Below are 26573 nucleotides of genomic sequence, written 5' to 3'. Positions count from 1 at the left end.
TCTTTCATGGGGAGCAAATGAATTATTTGAGTTAATTCATCAAGAAGATGCATGTTAACTTTTATAGTAAAGCAAAAGCCTTTGCAGTCTTCACGCCGAGTGGCAGCTCAGGCTGGTAAAACTGGTAAAATTTCTCTCAGGCCTGAAAAAATCAGACCTACAGACCAACAGAAACTAACTAAAAAATTTCAAAAATTAAGCTGCGGGCCTGTAAATTTAGCAGTTCAGCGTGAAGACTGTTTTTTGTTGTTGTAATTTTAGAACCAGGGTTAGTTTGCACTTATACCTGTTTGCCCAGATTTTTGTTTTTTATATTGTTGTCTAGTTGCACTATCATGTTCATATAATATTTGAACATGAACAAAGTATGTTACTTTATGTGGAAAAATTTGCTAAAATATTTGTATTGCTGCAACCAAATATTTTCCTTTAGTCTGCATAGTAGAATTTTGGAATACAATGTATTTATCTTTTAATATTGATATCTTTTACAATTTTAATAATTCTAGTCAGTCAATTTATATTATATTATAATGAATGAACTTATGTTTTACAATTCCTACACAATTGTTTTTACTCATTTCAAATTTCAAGCTGACTAAATTATCAAAACAAAATGTTGTTTTTATTATTCATCCATCAAAGACAATTAATTATTATGACAAGCAGTGAGAGATATAGTATTAAGAACAATTACAATTCTCACAAACACGCCATTAATTTTAAATATTTTCATGTGTTTTCATTTATACTAGAATTTATATACCATATAAATATCTGAATAAGTATATTCAACTTTGACACCCTCATACAAATATTTTTCAATAAAAGAATGGAGAAGTTTAATATCCAGGGCGTACAGACTCTATGGGGAAATAGACTCAGGGTGAACAGTCCCTGGGCAAGCATCCTATCAGGGCTAACGGACACAATACCATATATTTACTGCACATTAAGACTGTTTTATTTATGAATTTCAACCTACAGTTGTTCTTTTTTGACATAAGGTCTATGTGATTGAAAAGATAATAAGCAATAATTTGTTGACCAGATATCCCAGATATATTACAATAGTGACTATTGTAATATATAACGTGGTTATAACAATGTGCCTTTTATACACTGATTATATACATATTCATGATAAACAGGAATGCAATGCACCTTGTTTTCTGACCGGCATGTCTTGCGAAAAGCTGGTGTTCTTGTGCTCACACCCACTTCGTGGTTTGCAAGATTCTGTCTATTATTATTTAAGCAATCGCTAGGATGTGATTAATTTATGGCAAACACATTTGTTGCAGTGATTTTTATCTCTTAATTTTATGCAGGATTATTGTTTGGCGACACTTCACGATAATCAGGAAACGACCACAAACAGGAAACAGCAAAGATGGCGGCTATTCAAAACTAATAAATCACGTGATTAAAGGGATCCGCTATTTCAGGATTGTTATACTTATTTTCTATTTATAATTTCCAAATGTTTTTATATTTTGTGAAAATTCAAAATGTTTGTTTCAAAATGGATTTTTTTTGTAGTGTTTACAATGAACGGTGAGCTTAACCAATATAATAATCTTAAAAAATTGATTCCTCCTGAGGCTCAAATCCGAAATTCCGAAAGAACGAAACATGGAGGTGTCCTCTTAGAGGTCCGCGTTTAGACTCACCCAAATACCAACACGACTTCTTTTAAACATGACAACAAATGAATTCTGAGCATAAGAGTCAGTTGATCTTAAACGATAAATATGTTTTATATTAGATAAAAACATGTTTTCGTATTTTTGATAAGGCAGCAACCATTTGATTTTCGGGGGGGGGGGGGGGGGGGGACAATTTTTTTTTTGCCTGCTGCGAAAAACAATCTATTTTTTTCACAGGTGCTTGAGGACAGGATCCTGTATGAGCCCCAAATAGTCCCTCCCCCTTTTTTTAAATTTTTTTTTTAATCATAAATCTCAGATTTGTCTATATATATCCCTTATTTGTACCATATATATACTAATATACCATATTTATACTATTGATAGTAAACATGCATATTTAGAGTATAAATATGGTATATTAGTATATATATGGTACAAATAAGGGATATATATAGAAAAATCTGAGATTTATGATTAAAAAAAAAAAATTTTAAAAAAGGGGGAGGGACTATTTGGGGCTCATACAGGATCCTGTCCTCAAGCACCTGTGATTTTTTTCGCGACAAGTCGAAAACATCTTTTTTCTTTCAATTTTAGCATTACATATAGTGGCAGCTGAGGGTGAAACAAACATTTTTTTTTTCTCAGAATCAAAAACAAATGATTTTTTTTCTCCAAAAAATGGAAACAAACTTTTTTTTCCAAAAAAAAACATAGCCCCCCCCCCCCCCCCCCCCAGAAAATCAAATGCTTGCTGCCTTAGCAGAGAAGCCAATTCTATACACCTGATCGCTATTTAGTCCATTCCGGGAAAAACAGTCATTTATACAACTTCCTGTTTGGGTCACCGGCCAAAAAATGGAGGTCACCAGTAGTGAGCTGAGGGAGAAAAAAAATTAGAAAGTGATCATCAAGAAACTTTGATATAGTATGATCCACTTTTTTCGAAATTAAAATTGAAGTAAAAAAAATATTTTGTTTGAAGTATTTACGGTAGTTTAAACAGGTCTCATTAAAAAGTATCATGCATGGTGAATTGTTTAAACAGGGTCCAAGATAGCTTCAACTGGATGAAAAAGTTGTGTAATTTTAGAACTTATCCGGAATGGAATAAATAGCGATTAGGTGTATTATATGGTAATGAGATGTGGAGTTTCTCGAAAAAGTAACCCCCAGATAATATTGCTTTTTTTTTTAATCTTGAGCAAAGAAAGTTGATTAAAAATATGTAACTGTTTATCACTGTGAACAAAAACATAAATATTGGTGGAATGGGAGAGGTTTGGCGTTATTCACTGTTCTAGAAACAATTCATGAAATGTTAGAGTACTGAAAATTGTGATACATTGTTATCTGCATCATTGTTGGAATCATCACAGTTACATGAGCAGGACAAATTTTCATGGCTAGGAATCATCCATTCAATTTTTATTTTTTTTTAATTATTCACTGACTGACTATTATAAATATGTGGTATGAGTGCCAATGAGACAACTCTCCATCCAAATAACAATTTATAAATGTAAACCATTATAGGTCCAGGTACGGCCTTCAACACAGAGCCTTGGCTCACACCGAAAAGCAAGCTATAAAGGGCACCAACAATTAGTAATGTAAAACCATTCAAACGGGAAAACCAACGGTCTAAGTTATATAAAAATGACTGATTGGATTAAAAAAAAAATTGTTATACAGGTAAAAACGATTATAAACATATGTTTTAAACCTACGATATTAATTCAAACAGACCTGAAAAAATACAATTGCACGAGTACTCAGTTCGCTATCTATTTTAAGTTAAATCGGGTTATATGATCGTCGGCAGTCTTCTGAGATTACCTCGATGCTTACTGATTAGATGGCATTTAGACTAAAATACACATGAAATATTGATACATATGATCGAGTCCGTGCATCGTCAATTGTGTAGTTTAAACTTTTTATTATTTGGGTATACGTTTTAGTATGTATAATTTAAATATGAGAATTTGAGTCAAATCAGTTAAAACTTTTAACAGCTAATTACCCTTTTATGCAAATGGTAAATGACATATATTCTTAATATCCAGCTAAGTCACATTACAAACAATTATGACATAAGGATAAATGGATCTGGACCACAATGAATATACACTTGGGCGGTCTACAACATAGCTGTGTGATTTCGGAGGATATGAAACAGCACAAAACTTCCTGATAGGGCGCCACTGTATAAACGGCACAAACCATGCGTTCCAGAAATAACGAAAGAACAAGTGGTACAAAAAAATCAACACGGCAACGTTACTCACACAGCGGGATGCAAATTGATCAAATTAAACCCGTTAAAAATTCGAAGCAGTTGCTGGTTCCATCCACCAGAAAAAGAAAATGGAAGAACAGCATTCTTGGCAGCAGACAACCGTTGAACCAAGAAGCACACAGAGAATATTACAGCTGTGCATGTCATAAATGTTTAGAGGTGTAAAAGCGTTGACCGAAGTACATTTTGTATGAAGCGAGGAAGGATCATGAAAACACGACTGTTAAAGTTTTTCTTTTATTTACCTGTGTACTTAATAGAAGTATCTCTTGTCATCACGAATGTTATATTTCCGATGATTTGGAAATTAAGGTTGATTTCTGAATGACGTGAGATTGCTGGTAGACAATAGGAATAACGTATCAAAATGAAACATACAGTCATGTACTGTAATTATTTCCATTTGAAGATTTCTGTATACAAACTGGATAGTGCATTACAACAGGCACGTATGCTGCAAGAAGAAGATATTGAAGAAGCACAAGAAGATGAAGAAGATATCTTTTGGTTAAAATTTGTACATGTTGTACACAACAAAGGTTTTATTTATATGTGAAGATGTTTGATGTGACTCAGATATTTGAATATTTTCTCGGATCTCCGAAACAGTCAAGTGTAGTTCAATTTAATAAAACTACATGCTAAAGGTTTCATTTTGATATTGTTCCATTGTTATATATTTTTTACCATTAATTGATATAATCGTCTGTTAAAAGTGTATAAATATTGCTTAGCTCCATACTATAATTCAATTGAGTATAAACAAGTATATAAGATGCAACAAATCCTCAATCATGCACCAACAATAAACTTTTCAAGCCTTGATAGAAACAAATGTACACAAATATAACAACTGGCAAACTTTCCAAGCCTTGATAGAAACAAATGTACACAAATATAACAACTGGCAAACTTTCCAAGCCTTGATAGAAACAAATGTACACAAATATATCAACTGGCAAACTTTTCAAACCTTGACAGAAACAAATGTACACAAATATATAACAACTGGCAAACTTGTCAAGCCTTGACAGAAACAAATGTACACAAATATAACAACTGGCAAACCCAACAATAAACTTTTCAAGCCTTGATAGAAACAAATGTGCACAAATATAACAACTGGCAAACTTTTCAAGCTTTGATAGAAACAAATGTACACAAATATAACAACTGGCAAACCCAACAATAAACTTTTCAAGCCTTGATAGAAACAAATGTACACAAATATAACAACTGGCAAACCAACAACAAACTTTTCAAGCCTTGATAGAAACAAATGTACACAAATATAACAACTGGCAAACTTTTCAAGCCTTGGTAGAAACAAATGTACACAAATATAACAACTGGCAAACCCAACAATAAACTTTTCAAGCCTTGATAGAAACAAATGTACACAAATATAACAACTGGCAAACCCAACAATAAACTTTTCAAGCCTTGATAGAAACAAATGTACACAAATATAACAACTGGCAAACTTTTCTAGCCTTGATAGAAACAAATGTACACAAATCATGACAACTGGCAAACTTCCCAAGCGTTATATATGCTTTTTAATTAACCGACTTAGTATACATTTTATTTGAGTTATTTGATTTTATTTGATTCGATCTTTCTCTGAATAAAGTCATACGCATGTCTTTCAAATGAACGTATGTGATAAAAATTTACGAAGCAAGAGTCTACTGAATAGACAAGTTCCTCAGCGGACTGTAATAGCACCAATACTCTCAGTTCTCCATGTTCTAGTATGATATTAACGACCTTCTTGGTAACAGTAAAATAAGACTCTTTGCAGACGACAGCATTATCTATCGGCATATAACCTACCAAAATGATTGCATTAAGCTTCAATTTAAGAAGACATCAAAGCAGCAATAAAACAAGAACGTGTCCAAAGTACACGGATGCCCCACTCGCACTATCATTTTCCATGTTCAATAGACCATGAAATTGGGTAAAATTAATCAAATTTGGTATTAAAATTAGAAAGATCATACCATAGGGAACATGTGTACTACGTTTCAGGTTGATTGGACTTCAACTTCATCAAAAACTACCTTGACCAAAAACTTTAACCTGAAACTCTCACTTTCATTTTCTATGTTCAGTGGACCGTAAAATTGGGGTCAAAAGTCTAATTTGGCTTTAAAATTAGAAAGATCATATTATAAGCAACAAGTGTACTAAGTTTCAAGTTGATTGGACTTCAGCTTCATCAAAAACTACCTTGACCAAAAACTTTAACCTGAAGCGGGACGGACGGACGGACGCACAGACAAGAAAACATAATGCCCCTCTCCTATCGGAGGTGGGGCATAAAAAGGAGGAAGACTGCAATGTATGGCACATATCATTCCACCCGGACAAATGTAACATCCTTAGAGTCTCAACAAAGAAAAAACAATTTCTATTACAACACGCATGGCTATTTCCTAGAACAAGAACAATCAGCAAAATATCTAGACATTACACTTCCTGCAGACATAAAAAAAAAAAAAAACAAAAAAAAAAAAAACACATACATACATACATATAACAATCAGCAGCACTGAAAACGGTAACTCAATCAATACCATTCATCAGACGGAATCTAAAAATAAACTTAAATTAGTAAAGGAAACAGAGCTTATCAGACTATAGTAAGACCAAAATTACAATTTTGCTGCACCTCAGAAAATATATATAGATTGGAAAAAGAGCTGCACGATATCATGACTGGCTTAAAACCAGAAGTGTATCTGAAATGCTAGAAAATCTAAACTGGGTCAAAAGATTTTTCACAAAGTTATCAACAATGAAGCAAATACCACCGCAAAAATATACTTATAAAATGCAGTCTAAAACAAGACCTACCCATCAATAAACAGACAAGATGAAGTTCAAAGTATCAATTAAAGACAGTTTCAAATTTGTCATTCTTAATTCAGCCAAACAATGAATCATAGATTCGAATAAATTACCACCGGATATCTCAAACTAATATACAGACAACTTTAAGGATGTTCTCATTCATGAAGTCCTCCTTTCAGCGTTCTCTCACATAAACTTAATGTGGCTTGTATTTATCTTAATCCATGGCTTAATATAAAAAAGTTAAAATTAAAAAGTTATGAAAAAAATGTGAATTTCATAAAATGAAATAGAGGCTCTAAAGAGCCTGTGTCGCTCACCTTGGTCTATGTGCATATTAAACAAGGACACAGATGGATTCATGACTAACTTGTGTTTTGGTGATGGTGATGTGTTTGTTGATCTTACTTTATTGAACAATTTTGCTGCTTTCAATTATCTCTATCTATAATGAAATTGGCCCAGAAGTGACAGTGGAAAATATTTTGTAAACATTTATGAAAATTGTTAAAAATTGACTATAAAGGGCAATAACTCCATAAAGGGTAAATTGACCACTTTGGTCAAGTTGACTTATTTGTACATGTAGCTCTTACTTTTCTGTAAATTATTGCTATTTACAGTTTATCTCTATCTATAATAATATTCCAGATGATAACCAAAAGCTGCAATAATTTTCTTAAAATTACCAATTCAGTGGCAGCAGCCCAACAACAAGTTGCCCGATTGGTCTGAAAATTTCAGGGTAGATATATCTTGACCTAATGTACAATATGATTCACAGCAGATTTTCTCTTAATGCTTTGGTTTCAGAGATATGAGCCAAAAACAGCATTTTACCCTATGTACGACGGACGCAAAGTGATGAGAATTGTGGACAAGTTTGGTTAAATTTGTCTTAGTAGCTTCAGAGGAGAAGATTTTTGCAAAAGATTACAAAAATTAAGAAAAAATCGTTAAAACTGAATTGACTTTAAAGGGCAATTACTCCTTAAGGGGTCAACTGATCATTTTGGTCATGTTGAATTATTTGTAGATCTTACTTTGCTGAACATTATTGTTGTTTAAAGTTTATAATTTTAAGAAAAGCTAAAGCACTGTAACGTACGTGTTCACAGTTACACGTACGTTACAGTGCTTTAGCTTTTCTTAAAATTATTTGGTAACTTGCAGTAGTACTAAACACATGGGGAAATCCTCGGGAGTTTTCTTCAAACACATAGAAGCATGAAACTTAAAAGGTTGTAAAGGTCATACTTTGAATATACAACAAAGTTCCTCTGTTTTATAGGTAAAAATAATATAAAACTAAAGATTTGTTAGACTTATATAGCTGTCAGCCTTTTAAACCTTCAGCCACATGGGCTTGTCTTCAGGTTAGTCACAGAAACATGCATCCTCGTCCAAAAAGGGTCTAAATCCGTAGTCCATTTATATCGAATCATTGTAATCCACCAGTGGCGGATCTAGAAGTGTTCATAAGTGGCGGTCCCTGCCCCCCCCCCCCCCCCCCCCTAAATCCGCCTCTGTCCACAGCATTTACAGGTTAAAACTTCCTTTCCGTAAGAAGTTACTGTAATATTTTTCTGTCTATGAAGAAATAACTTCAAAAAAGTAATCCGGGTCCGTTCGCTCCCATTCACGTTCGCACTCACTCATGTTCGCCCCCTTTCACTTTCGCACTCTACATGTTAGCACCCAAAGTCCGTTCACACCCTACATGTACGCGCCCAATTTTAACTTTGTAATCAAGTAGTATTCTTATAAGTATTATTGTTTTCATTGTCTCAAAATAAAGTGATAAAGCATTTTTTTGTGTTGAATAAATCTTAATCAAGTTTTGGATAGTGTAATTTGTTAAAAAAATAATATTTCTTTCTAAATAAAGTGGGATTCTGTCAACGTTTTATTTTGTGTTGAATAACTCTTTATCATGTTTTTGTTAGTGTATTACTATAACTTAGTTTCATTGACTTGTTTCAAAATGAAGTGAGATTCTGACTATGTTTTTTTTTTAGTCTTGAATAAATTTTATCATGTTTTGGTTATAATAGTGTATTGCTATATTTTATTGTTTCATTGTTTCAGATCAAAGGGACCAAGCTGTTAAAAACAATTATCTTTTGTGTTTTTCATTTATAATCTTTAATCTTTTACTCATACCAAGCTATAAATACATTCAGTATTTACAAGAAAGCAATTAAAGGGAAACTTCGCAAAAAAATCAAAAATTGATATTATGTTCATTCTGTGTAAAAATGCTCAAATTCATAGATATTAAAGTTTTATTCCGCTAGATAAGCGATCACTATCGATTTTAAATTTAGAGTATCAATTCTCTGCGATCCGCCATTTTGTCTTCTTTCCCGATTAATAAAAACGATATGTCTATAAACCACAAAGAAACAAAACTACAGTAACCGATGTAGTCGTAATTGCGTGTCGATATCTTGTCAATCGTCAGTTGTTTTATCCGACTAACTAACTTGATACGAAAAATATTCTTCCTTTTTTTGAAATTACCATGGTCTGTTGTTTTTAAACTGTTGATATTGGAATTAGGTGAAAAGTCAAAGTTGAAATCATAAATAAGTGTTCCGTGAAAATTGTTTTCGAAAATCTAATTTGTTCATAATTCTTTAAAGTAATAAACAAATATATTTTGATCTTCCCTCATCTGATCACCAGCATGGCTAAAGGTATTACTTCCAAAGGTATTGTGAGGGGTGTGAGGTGACACGTCCAGGTATTCAAGCGATTTCCTGTCGGGCTTGCAAGTTCATGCATCGTTTCACTTCTGCAGGTATTGATCAGTGTACATGGCTGATAACTTATAACTTATAACTTTCCATTTTGAACTATCAGATGAATAATATACAACTCTGTCTTACTTGTCATTACTAAACTCATACGCTTGTTTATAAATAACATTTCTGGTGTAAAGAATATAATTCATAAACATATAAATAATACCCAAAAAATAAGAAATCTATTTAAATATTTTTTCCAAGGGTGAATTTGGGAAAATTTAATATAAAGTCATTGTCAATAGTGAAGGACAGATTGGAACAGACCAGAAATATTGATTTAAAAAAATGTACGCACTTGCCGACGATTCGTTTATACGACTGGATAGAAAGTTACGGAACTATAGCGCAATTTAAAATATATACATGTATACATTGAACATAAGAAAAAAACATATATTTTGAATACATAGGGGTAAAAGTGTTGTAAATAGACTAGTCCACGTACATGTATGCCAACAGTATGTAATCATCGAATGTCGATAGACTATTGTATACCAGAAGAAGAAGAGAACCAATTTGATTTAAATACAGGTCGATGTATAACTTTTGCTTTGGTTCATTGAATCGATGGGAACTCTTTCTGATTGTGTTGACTATAAATGCTTGTATGGTAATTCTGTCGTTTATCTGTACAAGCAGTTGCATTTCCTCTCCTTTCCCAACAAACAAACGAACGAAACGCCACTAGTCTGATTTCTCTGGAGCACATCCTCAATGGCTCTTATACGTCAGGAAACTTACATGTATACTAATAATGATTTTTTCAAGAACAACGATGTATGGACGAACTATTATAAATTCGTCAATATCAGTTATGCATGACTAAAATATAACTTTTATTACAACTACTGTATTACTTATTTGGATTAATGACGGCTATCATGTTCAACATTGCACAAATATTATCATAGAGTTTAAGAAAAAATCGTCAAAAATCCTCAAAAGAAATAATGCCTTAGCTTAGATAATTCATATTCTTTTCACAAATAGTTCGTGTAAATGATTGTCAAATTTAGTTTAATTATGTAAGAATAAAATGTTAAAAAGAAACTAAAAAAAAATCATGCATGTTGTATGTTGTATTTTTTTGTCAATTAAAAACTTTAAAATTGCAATAGTTTTATTAGCATTTAAACACAGCCAGATTTTAATACAAGTTAAGAAATTCCGGTAAAGTCAATGATATCAAACAGATGTACAATGGTATATCAAATTGGGTAACATTGCATTTAGTTTTTATAAAAGATTAAAACTACTATTTTTTGCTTCATATTTGAATCTTTACGCCAATTGCCGATAAGAAAGTAATCAAAAATTGTTTCCTTTTATTTTTATACACTTTCGGAATTACGAATCTGAATTTTATTTTCAATTAATTTACACAATTTAATTATTGTATCTTTATTCTCATTGTGTATTAAATCTTAGTGTATTAACATCGTGACAGCATACTCTTTCTAATCCTTTCTGTTTATCCTTGCCAAATAACAACATTTATACCTGTGTACGCTTGAACTCACACTTGCGGCTAAATAGCTACAAGGTAAACGAATTGACCTTAAGCCGAGAAATATACAGTGACCTTTACAAAATAATATACACACTCTGCTCACACATTAGTTGCATTGAAATGATTATCAAAACAATAACGGTAAATAGAACTGAAATATTTTCATTTCAATATCAGTAAAAATGTTCAATAAATATTTTATGAAAAAAATCTCAACTATAATTAATTAAATTTATTCAAAAACATTTACTAGAGATAATTTTATAGGAGTTTAATTCAATCAATACAAAACGGTATATGCATATTCATTTTCGTTCATTCTTATATTGTGGTTAATAACTTCGACCATTCGTCAGCTGTGCGCTTTTAATTACGTATATTGTCGATAAGCTATAAGAGTTAAACAGATTTTTATTTTTTCCCAGAATTCAATAAATCGGGCTAATACGTCACGACCCACTCGAGAATTCAACCAAAAAAGTTACAAATACTTGATTTTCTCCGTTATTAGAAGGAATATAAATTTAAAACTTTGCAAATGTGTTTTTTATGTTAAGATGAACATAATTAGATGATAAGTAAAAAATCGCGGAATTTCCCTTTAAAAACAACAATGATGATTTTCCAATTATTCAACTGGAATTTGAATTAAAATTGGGCGCGAACGTGTAGAGTGCGAACGGACCTTGGGTGCGAACGTGCGAGGTGCGAACGTGTAGGGTGCGAAAGTATATTGGGCGAGAACGGACCTGATACCTCAAAAAAGTGATGCACACAGTGTCACTAAAGAACTGAATCTGGGTCTGTTCTCCGAAAACCCAAAAAACACTTTGCGACCATTCACATTCGACCCTTTTCACTTTTGCACCCTACATGTTACATATTTTTTATCAGTTTTGTGTTTAATAATTTTGCAATTGATTTTGGTAAGTGTATTATAATTTTTTTTTCATTGTTTCAACAATATCATGAAAATATATAATGGGACTGGATATACCTATAATTGTAGCCGATTTTATCATCAGATCATGGTAAAGAAAGAAACAATACGGAAAGGGACATGTGTTTAAAAATGGACTGGCTAATATCCTTATAATTTCTGATAATTAAATATCAATAAAATGTCATTCAAACTAAGTTTTAAAGTGATGCCAGTGTATCCAACTTGTAATCTGTCACTTCAATTTTGTTATAATCCCATTCATTAAATCACAGACAGTTACAGAATGCAAACAGGGTAGTAAAAAAATGGTGGATCCCTCAAGGTTCCTCTTCACCAGACCTGTAATTTAATGTTTTTCTATTACTGTTTTGTCCATGACTTCTGGATATCTCTGCTCTGTAGTCATTATAATATATCTCTTCGTCTGACCAATATTTGTCTAATCGTTTTTGGTGGAAGAAGACTTCAAGTCTTCTGAAGGCCAATGGTGCCGACTTTAAATTCATTGAGCCTCCGTATGCCGCATTCGTTTCTCTGTATTACAATTTCATAACAACTGATTCCTGACACCGATTTTTACACATGATTAAGCATCTGAATCATTTTATTTGTAAATTAGAATTGAAAAACAATCACTATCGTAAGTATGTACCCTTTGATGTAAATTATTTATAGATTTCATCTCAACTACATGAACGTTATTTGTTTACTTGTAACCCATGTTTTTACTGTAGATATTTGTAGTACCCATGCCTGAATTTGGTATCAGGACATCTCGCCCTGTTTACATGTTCACCCTTGGTCTGTTTGTTCTGAGTTCTTTCGCCCATTTAGTACGTTGGCCCTGTGTTCATTCTCTTTACTCTTATCAAGGACGTTTTATAATACTTCCTTGCATTTATTAAAAAATATTGATATTAAGGGTATCGTTCAAAACTGTAAAACACGATTTAGTGAAAATCATCTGTTCCTTATTGAGCAGTGGCGGATCCAGGGGGGAGGGGGTTCCGGGGAACCCCCCCCCCCCTTTATTTTTGCCGATCAATGTATTTGTATCGGGACATATGTTTTGCACCCCTTTGCACCCCCCTTTGCCCTGGGTTAGCACCCCCCCTTTCGAAAATTCCTGCATCCGCCCCTGTTGAGATCCCAAGTTTAGACAATCGTGTTCAGCCAATCAAATTCTGTGTTTCTCATGATCAATTAATAAGCCAATCAAAAACATTTTCTCTGAAGATTATTCTAACATGCTAGATTTTGAACTTGTTTTGTTTTCATCTAGTTGTAAAATGGGACTGTTCATCTGCAATCGTTCTTACACATCTTTTAGGATAAAAGCATGGCTGATTGACAAAATTCAATGATGCAGTACTACCAAGTACTACCATAAAGATAATGAATAGTATTTTTTTCACTAATTTATTGACATAATACTTGTTGTAACATATTTTATTTTTGTATTCAATTTATTAAATTATTTAAAGAACAATTTACTTTTCATTTTTTCACAAAGACCAACAAACATTTTATACTTGATAGATTCATAATTCTTGCGGAAATCCATCAAATAATATGAATATAAAGGGGTCATTTTTTAACAGTGGGTTGTAATGTTCTTCCAATGAGGATTACGTCTCATTTGGAGGGATGTTCCCAACCTGTTAAAGGTCCATCTTTGTTCATAATTCAAAATTGAAAATTTAACAAGCATCTAATATTCTTACACAAGAAAATAAACCCTGGTCTGCTAGCTACATGTTCATCTTTTCTACCGCTTCAATAACTAGAATCATGCAAACAGACTTAAGAAAAAGGCATGTAATTTCATCATACAAATATGACACTTTTTCTAGACAATCCAGATTGTGCAAAATACTTCCCTAAAAATTGTAACCTTTAAAATTGTTGTCGTGCACTAAAAACCCCCATGGGAACTTTCAAAAGTTGGCGGGTATGTAGCAAGTCTTACTATTTTTATGCCTCATTTATGGGCATAATGTTTTTTGGTCTGTCTGTCCGTCCTGCTTCAGGTTAAAGTTTATGGTAGAGGTAGTTGTTGATGAAGTTGAAATCCAATCAACTTGAAATTTAGTACACATGTGTTTCTTATGATATGATCTTTCTAATTTTACAGCCAAATTAAAGATTTTACCTAATTTTCACAGTCCACTGAACATAGAAAATGATTGTACAGATGGGAAATCCATGTACTTATTACACATTCTTGTTTCAATTTTTTTTTTTTACGTCATAACGATATTGGAACAAAGCAGGCTGGGTTAGTGGGGCTGCTTTATGGTAATTCAAGTAACCTTTTATTCACCTTCTTCCACCTCAGAGCTATCAGCTCTTTGATTTAAAGGCATTTATGGATGGTGACTTTGTTATTTTATCTGGTAGTTTGTTCCAGGTTTTAGCAATTCTAACAGAGAAAGAGTGTTTAGGGATATTGGATTGGAATCTTTGATGAATGACTTTATTACTGTTGGTCCTGCTACTATATCTTTGTTGAGAATTGTCTGCCTTTCTTAAAAATGAACTTACTTCTTTGTCGTAGTATCCATTCATTGTTTTGAAGATTTCATTCATATCCCCTCTTATTCTCTTTTAAGAAAATGTTGGTAAGTCTAGTTTTTTAAGTGTCTGGGTAGCTCATGTCTTTGATACCTGGTAATTGTTTTGTTACCCTTCTTTGGACACCTTCTATTTTGTGGATATCTTTTTTTCTTGTATGGGGACCAGACTGAGCTGACATAGTCTAGGTGGGTTCTGACCATGGTTTTGTATAAGGGAGCTACCATTTGATTTTTATGGGGGGGGGGGGGGGGGGGCTAGGATGAAAAGTTTTGTCCTGCATTTTTTTTTAGTTGTAATCTCTGTCCTGCCTTTTTATTTTTCACTCTATTCGGTCCTGCCTTTTTTTTATTAGTTTATCCTGACTTTTTTTACCTAAATTGTCATCCTGCCTTTTTTTTTGGCAAAGTGTCTCATCCTGCCTTTTTAGCTCACCTGGCCTGAAGGGCCAAGTGAGCTTTTCTCACCACTTGGCGTCCGTCGTCCGTCGTCGTCGTCGTCGTTAACAATTTACATTTTGAACTTCTTCTAGAGAACCACTGAATGGAATGGAACCAAACATGGCATGAATGTTCCTTATGAGGTGCTGACCAAGTGTTGTTACTTTGTAGCCGATCCATCATCCAAGATGGCCGCCAGCGGGGGACTTAGTTTAACATATGACGCTATGGGAAATGCATACAAATGACTTCTTTTAGAGAACCACTGAATGGAATAAAACCAAACATAGCATGAATTATCCTTATGGGGTGCTGACCAAGTGTTGTTACTTTGTAGCTGATCCATCATCCAAGATGGCCGCCAGCGGGGGACTTAGTTTAACATAGGACCCTATGGGAAATGCATACAAATAACTTCTTCTAGAGAACCACTAAATGGAATGAAACCAAACATTGCATGAATGTTCCTTATGGAGTGCTGACCAATTGTTGTTACTTTGTAGCCGATCCATTATCCAAGATGGCCGCCAGCGGGGACTTAGTTTAACATAGGACCCTATTGGAAATGCATACAAATGACTTCTTCTAGTGAACCACTGAATGGAATGAAACCAAACATGGCATGAATGTTCCTTATGTGGTGCTGACCAAGTGTTGTTACTTTGTAGCCGATCCATCATCCAAGATGGCCGCCAGCCGGGGACTTAGTTTAACATAGGACCCTATGGGAAATGCATACAAATGACTTCTTTTAGAGAACCACTGAATGGAATAAAACCAAACATAGCATGAATGTTCCTTATGGGGTGCTGACCAAGTGTTGTTACTTTGTAGCCGATCCATCATCCAAGATGGCCGCCAGCGGGGGACTTAGTTTAACATAGGACCCTATGGGAAATGCATACAAATGACTTCTTTTAGAGAACCACTGAATGGAATGAAACCAAACATGGCATGAATGTTCCTTATGAGGTGCTGACCAAGTGTTGTTACTTTGTTGCTGATCCATCATCCAAGATGGCCGCCAGCCGGGGACTTAGTTTAACATAGGACCCTATGGGAAATGCATACAAATGACTTCTTTTAGAGAACCACTGAATGGAATAAAACCAAACATAGCATGAATGTTCCTTATGGGGTGCTGACCAAGTGTTGTTACTTTGTAGCCGATCCATCATCCAAGATGGCCGCCAGCGGGGACTTAGTTTAACATAGGACCCTATGGGAAATGCATACAAATGACTTCTTCTAGAGAACCACTAAATGGAATTAAACCAAACATAGCATGAATGTTCCTTATGGAGTGCTGACCAAGTGTTGTTACTTTGTAGCTGATCCATTATCCAAGATGGCCGCCAGCGGGGGACTTAGTTTAACATAGGACCCTATTGGAAATGCATACAAATCACTTCTTCTAGTGAACCACTGAATGGAATGAAACCAAACATGGCATGAATGTTCCTTATGTGGTGCTGACCAAGTGTTGTTACTTTGTAGCCGATCCATCATCCAAGATGGCCGCCAGCGTGGGACTTAGTTTTACATAGGACCCTATGGGAAATGCATACAAATGACTTCTTTTAGAGAACCACTGAATGGAATGAAATCAAACATGGCATGAATGTTCCTAATGTGGTGCTGACCAAGTGTTGTTACTTTGTAGCCGATCCATTATCCAAGATTGCCGCCAGCGGGGGACTTAGTTTAAAATAGGACCCTATGGGAAATGCATATAAATGACTTCTTTTAGAGAACCACTGAATGGAATAAAACCTAACATTGCATGAATGTTCCTTATGAGGTGCTGACCAAGTGTTGTTACTTTGTAGCCGATCCATCATCCAAGATGGCCGCCAGCAGGGGACTTAGTTTAACATAGGACCCTATGGGAAATGCATACAAATGACTTCTTTTAGAGAACCACTGAATGGAATAAAACCAAACATGGCATGAATGTTCCTTATGAGGTGCTGACCAAGTGTTGTTACTTTGTAGCCGATCCATCATCCAAGATGGCCGCCAGTGGGGGACTTTTGAATGAAATTAAACATGTTCCTTTCCTTATAAATGAGGTTGTGTTGTCACTTTTACCCAAATTTTATATTTTTTTATATGATTTCAAAAACCCAAGTAGAATCAGGTGAGCGATACAGGCTCTTGAGAGCCTCTAGTTTTTTTACTCAAAACTCCTGTCCTGCCTATTTTTTTCAAATTTCATCCTAGCCCCCCATAAAAATCAAATGGTAGCTCCCTAATGGCATGAATGTCTCAATTCCCAAGTATTTAAATGTTCTTCTAAGAACTGAAATTATGGAGTTGGCCTTGTTCACTTTTTAACTTTAGTATACTGAATTTTATACTAAAGTATCAGATTCATTTCCTGTTAGATATTCTGTTCCCAGAAAATATTAAAGTGAGATTCACTCAGTCTCCACGCTTAACCACAAGTCTTACGGCCATTGCTTGTGCTTTCAGGCTTGTGAAATTCTTCTCTACAAGCCGACAGAACCAAACTAAAATGGTAAATAAATTGAGCTTCTGGCTTATGAAATCAAAAGTTAAGCGTGAAGGCTCAGATTGGGACAACATTTTTTTTGTGTTGAATAAACTTTAATCATGTTTTGGTTAATGTGTTAATTTGAGATTCTCACAAGGTCACAGGTTATTTAAAAGTGACCCACATTTTGGAGATTATTTCTTTCTAAGCAGAAAAAATATTACTGTCATTTCTTGTCTATTTTAATTCTAAAAATACTCATGAAAAAAAACATTGATGACGTCGCAGACGCTAACATTAGGAGATAACTGTATTGTATTTTTAAGCTCCGACGGCATCAATTGGGGATTTGATGGTCGCAAATAAAGTTTACTGGCGACGCGTTAGCGGAGACAGTAAACGGGTATTTGCGACCATCAAATCCCAAATTGATGCCGTCGGAGCTTAAAATACAATATTGTTATCTCCGTTCTAATGAAACTGACAGAAAACAACGTTAAAACATGTATTTAAAATTTAAAATCTGTCATATGCCTTCTGCGCTTGCGCGTACGTCCCATAGCCATGTAAGAAAGTGACGTTATCCAATCAAAATGAACGTTACAAACGTTGTTGCATTAGAATTTACAATATTATGACTTAAATTATGTCTGAGATGTCAGACAAAAAAATTTCAGCCAATGAGAAGACGTGTTATATCCAATATGGGTGATCAGAGCCAAAGGTTAGACTGTTAATGCTGAGATTTTTAAGTGTAGTTTTCTGAGCCATATAGTATTTCAGTTAATGTGGCCAAAACTACCTGATATAAAATAAAGAAGATATGAAAGAAGAACTATGGTATGATTGCCTATGAGACAACTCTCCACAAGAGACCAAAATGACACAGAAATTAACAACTATAGGTTACCATATGGCCTTCAACAATGAGCAAAGCCCAATACCACATAGCTATATAAAAGGCCCTGAAATGACAATTAATGAAAAAACAATTCAAACGAGAAAACTAATGTCTTATTTATGCATTTTTTAACAAGTTGAATTTATTTTAAGTATTCATCTGAGAATTGCTCATGGGTACATTTCAAATTCATGATTGTCAATAAAAGAAAATCTACTTACTATACATGTAGATGATAGAATGATAATTGCAAGCAGATTTCTATTATATATATCGTCATAATAAAACTGGAATGCATGGCACAAATGGTCTAAATCCTGTAATTTCCTACAAGATTTATCAATGCTAAAAAAAAAGCCTATATTATACCAAGACTGATTTATGATAAATTTGTGATATATTTCTGAGGAATTTGCATATTCATCATTGAAATAATTGTTGAATGAAAAAATGTAGATGGCTTGTGTTAGACTTTTGTTCTAATGGAAAGTTTCCATTGAATTCATGGTTAAACCTTATCCATGGAGGTCCTTGGAGTAACTGAATGGTTTGGGCCTGATAAAATAATATTTATGTGTCTATCCAATATAGTGTGTCATAATTCTTTAGAACATTTTTATGCCCTAACTGCGATAGTAGACGGGCATTACATTTTCTGGTCTGTGCATCCGTTTGTCCATCCTTCCTTCGTCTGTCCCGCTTCAGGTTAAAGTTTTTGGTAAAAGTAGTTTTTGATGAAGCTGAAGTCCAATAAACTTGAAACATACACATGTTCCTTATAATATGATCTTTCTAATTTTAAAGCCAAATTAGACTTTTGACCCCAATTTCACGGTCCACTGAACACAGAAAATGAAAGTGTGAGTTTCAGGTTAAAGTTTTTAGTCACGGTAGTTTTTGATGAAGTTGAAGTCCAATCAACTTGAAACTTAGTACACCTGTTCCCTATGGTATGATCTTTCTAATTTTAATGCCAAAGAAGATTTTTTTTACCCTTTTACCCAATTTCAGGGTCCATTGAACATGAAAAATGATAATGCAAGTGGGGCATCCGTGTTCTTTGAACACATTCTTGTTTTTAACATTTTAATGGAATAATAAAAAAATGACTTAAACTTCATACAACTAATTGATGTTATACATTTTTAGTCTTTTCAGTGTCAGTAAATAGACAGTGTGTCCAAGCACAGCATAATAATTTAGGAACAAAATCACTTGGCTTGAAATTGATCCTGGGTGGTGGTTTTGAGTACCTTACAATAGTTTGTACAGATGAAAAAGTTTGACAAAACCCATAATTGATCATGATATAAGCTAAACATCACTATACGTCATGTATGATGGAATTTTTAGTGTCAATAATTGGTATACCATATCCTTTTTCATTATATAACTTTTCTTAATAATTTTGAAACCCACCTTACAATTGTTACATCTTTTTAACAAAAAAAGTTTTTTTGGGGCTTGTTTAATTATCATTAAACAAATCAACAATTCATTAATTATTACATTCTGTGTTATGAAAAAACAAAACAGTATGTCCCTGGAAAAATACAGTATATCCTTGATCCAAATTTTTATTTTTATTATGAAGAATGATGACAGAGGATTTGAAAGGAACGGCACTTGGTAAGCCTAGACAGCTGTACAGAGCAGTGTCATTTGAAGATATTCCAAAGGGGGCCATTCCAATTTCACAAATTGAACTGCTAACAGTCATGAGAAGAAGAATTCAAAAGCATGAAAACAAATTACAAATGTACGTAAGTCTAGAAATATAAGATGAGATGATAGGTTAAGGCAGCTCATATAATATACAAGTAAAGTTTCCTGTCCCAGTTTTGCATTGGTTTGTCAAAGTACATGGTTTATAGATATCGTAAATTTAGATAATATTCAGAGGTTATTATTAATGTGGATAATGCAACTAAGTGAGTCTCCCAATAATAAGAACTTGCATTACTTGCATTCTGACATAAGATACTTTTATTTGTATGCAGAATTTTGTGGAATCCCAATAATTTATCTCCTATTTTTATTGATTCTTCCAAAATCACAATAATGATCGCACACATTAATTTCTGAATCTTCATCAATGGAAAACAATTTACAATTAAGATAGCATATGAGGTGAACACTGGCAAAGGTCCTGAAATTTCATTGTCAGTTAGAGGCTAATTCAAGGGGACTGCCCCAATTTGTACATTCTTGGAATTCCATGATTTGATATGGAAAAACTGAAAACTTATTTGAGTACTAAATAATATCTGAATTTCTTTTGAAATGTAGTAAACCATTCAGGAGGATTTGTTGATGTAAAAGATAAATGTACAGACAATCACAATACATATATTAAATTCTTGTCAACCTGTTGAAAAAAAAGTTTACAGGACAATTTCGTTTTAAAATATACCACTAAAACTAAATAAAAAATGCAAAAAAGCTGAATAATATATACATGTAAACTGGTAGATTTATAGTGTAACTAACGAAAATATATTCAAAGGATGTGATAGTAGTCATTAACTAGAATAACTCTGATATTCACATCTATTTATGGGTTGCCTTGCACCCATTAGTCTTGATATTTGCTTTCATAAATATCATATAGGCCTCTTGAAAATGTTATTCAACTCTGGTAACATTTTAAAGAGGATACCAAGTGCAGATGGACAAACAAAGTTAACAACACATGAACAAGCACTTTACAGTGTATACAACCCTGTTGAACTAAGCATTGAGATATCTCAGTATACACTTCTCCTACATGAAGCATGGGTAAAACAACATGACAACTGTGATTCCTACAGGCTGAGCAGAGGTGAATAATTCTATATCATTTGATAATTTCTATTCCTTAGTATTTTATGCGGTATCTCACATACACATCACTACTAATAAAACAAACAAAAAGTTATTACCAAGGTATAGTACAGTATGAGACAAGCTTACAAAAGAGCATTTAGTTGGTAAAAGGAAGTAACAAAATATATTTTTCAAGTAAGAAAAAGGTTATCAGTAATCAACATGTTAATTTTGTTAATTTTATCATTTCAGATGGCCATTAGCATTTAACCATATTGTTACTGGATCAACTGGACTTGCGTCTGCACTAGTTATCAATCACCATTACCGTAAAGTGTTCAGCCTAAAAAACTTATCCCTTGGACATACATATGGAATGACAGGTTTCATTGGAGCTGTGGTTCCCTATGCTTTACATAGTCAATTAGTTACTGAACCAATTCTCAAAGGCTATAATTCTTGTTCTTTATGTTTAGGCACACGTGCTGGAACCTTACAAATAGTAGGAGGTGTCTTGTACCCTATAGTTATATCATCGTTATTATGCATTATACATGCTAGAAATCATTATACATATTCTGTGCCTAGTATCTCACAAGGATCTCAGGTGTTCAAAATGATTAAAACGACATTTCCATTTGGAGCCACATTAAGTGTGTTACTATTTTCTAATTTTTTAGTTGGTGTACTTTTAACTGAGAAGGAGATGGATGTATATGAACGAGTTTTTGGTCACAGTTTTGATCGTCCACCAGAGGAGGGAGAACTTGTGACTGATCTTAAAAAATAGATTGTATAGTGTTAATGTTTGTTAATGTATTTGTTTCAATAAACAGTTTACTTTTATAATGTTTAGAATATCTTAGACCTATAAAAATAATTTTCATTTTTGGGCTCCTCTGAAAACCTCAAAACAAAAACTCTTACATGTCTTATTGTATCTACCTGTAAATGCTATTTAAGGATGTACTTAGGTGAGGTTAGGTGAAAATAAATAAATCAAGAATTTAAAATTGATACTATAAGCAAGTAGAGCATTTGTTAAGGAAAAAATAATCTAAAAATTTTGATAGGTCATGGACCTCCTTTTCGAGATTTTTGAGATTTAAAACATGGCGGGAAAAGGCTGACTCAGACTTTTACCTTAGATTTGCATTGGTATTATTTGGGTCCGAAACAAAAGAAAGAAAATCAAGAATCTTCTAAAAATTTGGTAAATGTCCTTTCATGAGCTATTAAATCTTATATGAAAAAATAAATGGGTGTTATGGGGCAAAATATTTTACATTGTATTGTATGGAAAGACACCAAGGAGTCCGAACATTTGACACAAAGTCCAAAACCTCACCTAAGTACATCCTTAAGGGTGCTCAATACAGACATTTGTTTTACCTCTTATTCAACAACTTATATCCATAGTAATTAATTTAATACAGCTAAAAACTATAAACAAGGAAATAATAGCAAAAAAAAAGATAATTCTTTCAAATAGTTATAATTTCTGCTTTATATGAACATGATGAGACTTGTTATTTAATTGGTCATAAATCAATAAATTATTAGATTTAGATGTACACATTTGAATGAAATTAAATGCTGTGCTGTTCAAAATGGGTGATATATTCTTATGCAACAAAGTTTGACATTCAAAATATGTCTCAGATCTTTCTTATTTTATTTTGACTCCATTTATTCATGATTTGATTGGTTTAAATTATAAATTTGTTCTATTGATGTTAATGAAAATAAGAAACTACATGTAAAACGATTACTCGTAAAAAAATATTTTTTCAATCTATACGCAAAAAGATGAGCTTCTTAAAGTCAATATCTAAAATCATAAATAAAGTTTTGGTTCCTTGAAACTCTGTAGTTCTTAAGTTCTGAAATTTAAATTTTACTGCTTTTCGAACTTTCTAAAAATCTATCACGAGCGTTTTATATGATTAGAAATCTTCTCTTGTTTTCCGAAGTTCAGTTTCACCATTTTTTTTTCTTGTCATGAGAAGATATTTAAGGGATTTCTATTGTTTACCTTACAAAATCAAATAACAGACATAACCCACCTCAATCTGAGAACGGGTGGCAATTTTTATCTTTTGTTAGATGTTGTACTTTCAATGGTATTTATAAATCAAGTGTAAAATTTAAAATGTTTGGTATGAATATGTTTTAAATCATTCATCTTCAAAACATAATTTCAGAAGATAATGGGAAATATCAGAGAATAAAAATATAAACTTAAGAAGAAAACCAAACACGAATTTGAATAAAATTAAAAGACCAATTAATCTTTAAAATTCTTTACACACAAAACAAGTGCATCACTTAAACATAAAAGGACAATAAAAATCGCTGGTCAGGTGAGCTATTGTGATCTGTCTTTTCTCACTTTGCGTCCGTCGGTCTGCCGGTCTATCTGTCAACTCTTCACATTTCTATCGTCTTAACCAAGTTTGGCTGGGCTTTTGTTATGGAGTGTTAAAGTAATGCTTAAGTTAACCGGTTTCATTTCACATTATTGAAACCATCATACAATTGACTTAGACACATTGACGTTGTGCAAAACAAGGGTTAATTATTTTTTGTGGTGTTTCTGTATATTTTATGTCACAACTACCAGCACCATGTCTCTTTTAAGGTTTAGATAAGATATTACCTGATATTGCTATATAGATAATTTTACAACAAGTGCTGGTGTCTTGATTGTAGATTGGTTTGCATAGAAACACAAAATCAAAATAAAATGTTCGAATGATCTTCAGCTTCTATTTTTGGCTGCAGCTTTATAAACTCATATACTAGTATGCAATATGAATCCCTTAGTGCATAAGTTTATAAGGGTGTTAACCCTCTTGCTGCCGGAGGGACACATATGTCCAAACCGGCAGTGCCGGAGGGACACATATGTCCATGGATAAATTTATGCAAGCTTCTTATCAATGCTGTATCTCTTTCAGTTAAAATACAGAAGAATAAACAGGGTCATGTTTTTCTCCAATTGGTCCCAAATGTAGTGGTCATTTTGTCGTGACGTCATATATCGAATGACGTGGTTGTTTGGCATGTTACGTCACAGACGTTGAGCTGTCGTATTTTCCGGCATATGAAATGCAACCTTGAAAAACGGTCGGCAGCAAGAGGGTTAAGAGATTGTTGTTGGTTTTTTTCGATTTGTAGGAGACCTTGCCATCATAACTCGGAGGTTTTTCGCGGAAAGGGACATATTATATTGGCACTGGTTACATTGGAGACTAATTGCCGGAATGCATGGTTGTGTAAGGACCTGACTAATTACGAATGTAACAATAACTATTGAGACTACGGTTACATTGCGTTATTGTTACATGAAAAACAGCAATGTACGATGGGACTATTAATATGTACTTAATAATAAAAGTTTAAGACATTTATTTTATATTTACAATACATACAGTTATAAATACAATTTCTTTATTTTTTTATTTACAATGACAGTTTCTACAAATGTATCCAGTAAGTGGTTTTTAAAGCATGTTTAAGTCCTACAAATTTTTGAAGATCTTTGATGAACTAACTAACGTCCTCCATGGATACATGTATTTAGACAATATACGTATAGTGTCTTGAAATTTGAAATTTATTTGTATGAGGCTTAGAAACGGGAAAATGCGAGGTTCTACCGAGCATTTTCCCGTTTCGTGCCGAATACAAATAAATTTCATATTTCAAGACACTATACGTATATTGTTTTTATACTGAAATCGATAAAAAAAAATAAAAAATAATAAAAATATGAAAGAAATATTATTAAAAAAAAGTGTTAGAAATTTCCCCCTTGTTGTACCATTTTGGGTATTTCCCTATGAGCGTAGTCTAGGCGGTAAGCATTGACAATTTAAGGAATTAGAAAGGGAAAATGAATTCAATTAATAACATTTGATAAACATGGTATATAAATTACCAATTTGAAGACATAACAGGTTTAAATTCATAAAAGTTTGACCATTGTTACTACACGTTGTCATGGTTGTGACGTGACGTTGTAAGTAGGCGGGGCTTATAGGTGAGTTGAGGTCATTGACGTATAAAGCTAACGTTTATACGTATAGCTTTATCTGTATAGTAAAATAGCTGATTGCAGTATAAACAGAAGTTCCTTGTATTTAAGTTCACAGTTAGCAAACTTTGCTTTTGATGTATATTTTTTTTTAGAACTGCGTTTGTATAGCTGTGTCAAAGATTTGTATAGTAAGAAGGCTTCTTACTATACATATCCTTGGCTGTGTGAAGTTTGTGTCTTGGTATTGTTTTAGTTTCGTTTCAAACGCATCCCAAGTTTTTAATTTTTCACCCTAAACAAAATTGGTAATAGGAATTTCTTCATCCATTGCTAAAAGCTTAAGTATAATGACAGTAATAAGAGTATGTGTGCAGTTAAATACTTAAAAAGTGAAACCATTGCACTATAGTTTTTGCCTTTGGGGCACTCCTAATCTGGAGTAGTATCGTTAAGAACATCAAAACCATGAATACATAAACTATTTACACACCATTTGTTGAATAATAATATTTATTATTTTTCATTATTACCAGTATTATTTAGTACATATGAAAGAATTAAGCAATAAAACTATAGAAGATTTAAGTTTAACTCTAGCGTACATACATTGCTGTTTTTCATGTAACAATAACACAATGTAACCGTAGCCTCAAAAATTATTGTTTCATTCGTAATTTATCAGTTCCTTACCCAACTTTGCATTCCGGCAATTAGACTCCAATGTAACAATAATATTTTTATTATTGATACATTTCCATGTAACCGTAGCCAGTGCCTATTGTTTTACCTCTGTCCGTCCCTTCGTCCAGTCAGTCACTTGATATTTGGTTCGGAGGATCCACTAGGACGCATACAAATCGATAATGTGATTATTGCACCCCCCCCCCCCCCCCCCCGAATATATTCGATTGACTAATATGAAACCAACACCAGTTTTCCCAGCAACCATTGACATAACATTCGCTAGATTTTTTTTATATGGAGGGTCAGCTTGTGTACTCCGGATTGAGGACTGTCTCTATCCTAATTGTCTTCAGTCCCGTTTTATGGGAAATATATGGGGATAGTCTCAAAGAATAGAAGCTCACAGATTTCTTGTTAAGTATGGTGATTTTAGATTGTTGTTAGGGCTGGATTTAGGCGGTTTCAGCTTGAAACTTTAATTTCTCGATAATTTTACCACAAAATAGTTCGAGATATCTACATTGCACCCCCTTCAGAAGAATAATTCAATAATT

General features: G+C 33.3%; 2 protein-coding genes across 5 annotated transcripts in view; one reads left to right on the top strand and one right to left on the bottom strand.

The window, feature by feature from the left end:
• Window positions 1–1428, bottom strand: part of LOC139517546 (disks large homolog 1-like) — a 105158-nt gene extending 103730 nt beyond the window's left edge. For 2 of the 4 annotated variants that reach the window (XM_071308745.1, XM_071308746.1), the window contains exon 1: window positions 1165–1428. In XM_071308745.1, coding sequence (XP_071164846.1) covers window positions 1165–1183 — 19 coding nt within the window. In that variant the 5' untranslated portion in view covers window positions 1184–1428. The remainder of the gene's footprint in view (window positions 1–1164) is intronic. The other 2 variants (XM_071308743.1, XM_071308744.1) reach the window with 1 other exon arrangement.
• A 6558-nt stretch (window positions 1429–7986) lies between these two features.
• Window positions 7987–22142, top strand: LOC139517545 (uncharacterized). The gene is made up of 3 exons (XM_071308742.1): window positions 7987–8104; window positions 20083–20247; window positions 21546–22142. The coding sequence occupies exons 2-3, from the start codon at window positions 20084–20086 to the stop codon at window positions 22081–22083; spliced, it is 702 nt and encodes a 233-aa protein (XP_071164843.1). The 5' UTR covers window positions 7987–8104; window position 20083; the 3' UTR covers window positions 22084–22142.
• Window positions 22143–26573: the final 4431 nt, after the last annotated feature.

Source organism: Mytilus edulis, chromosome 3 (genome assembly GCF_963676685.1).
Source record: "Mytilus edulis chromosome 3, xbMytEdul2.2, whole genome shotgun sequence".
Classification (NCBI taxonomy): domain Eukaryota; kingdom Metazoa; phylum Mollusca; class Bivalvia; order Mytilida; family Mytilidae; genus Mytilus; species Mytilus edulis.
The sequence above is the reverse complement of the archived record's forward strand: the minus strand, read 5'-3'. Positions and strand labels throughout refer to the sequence as shown.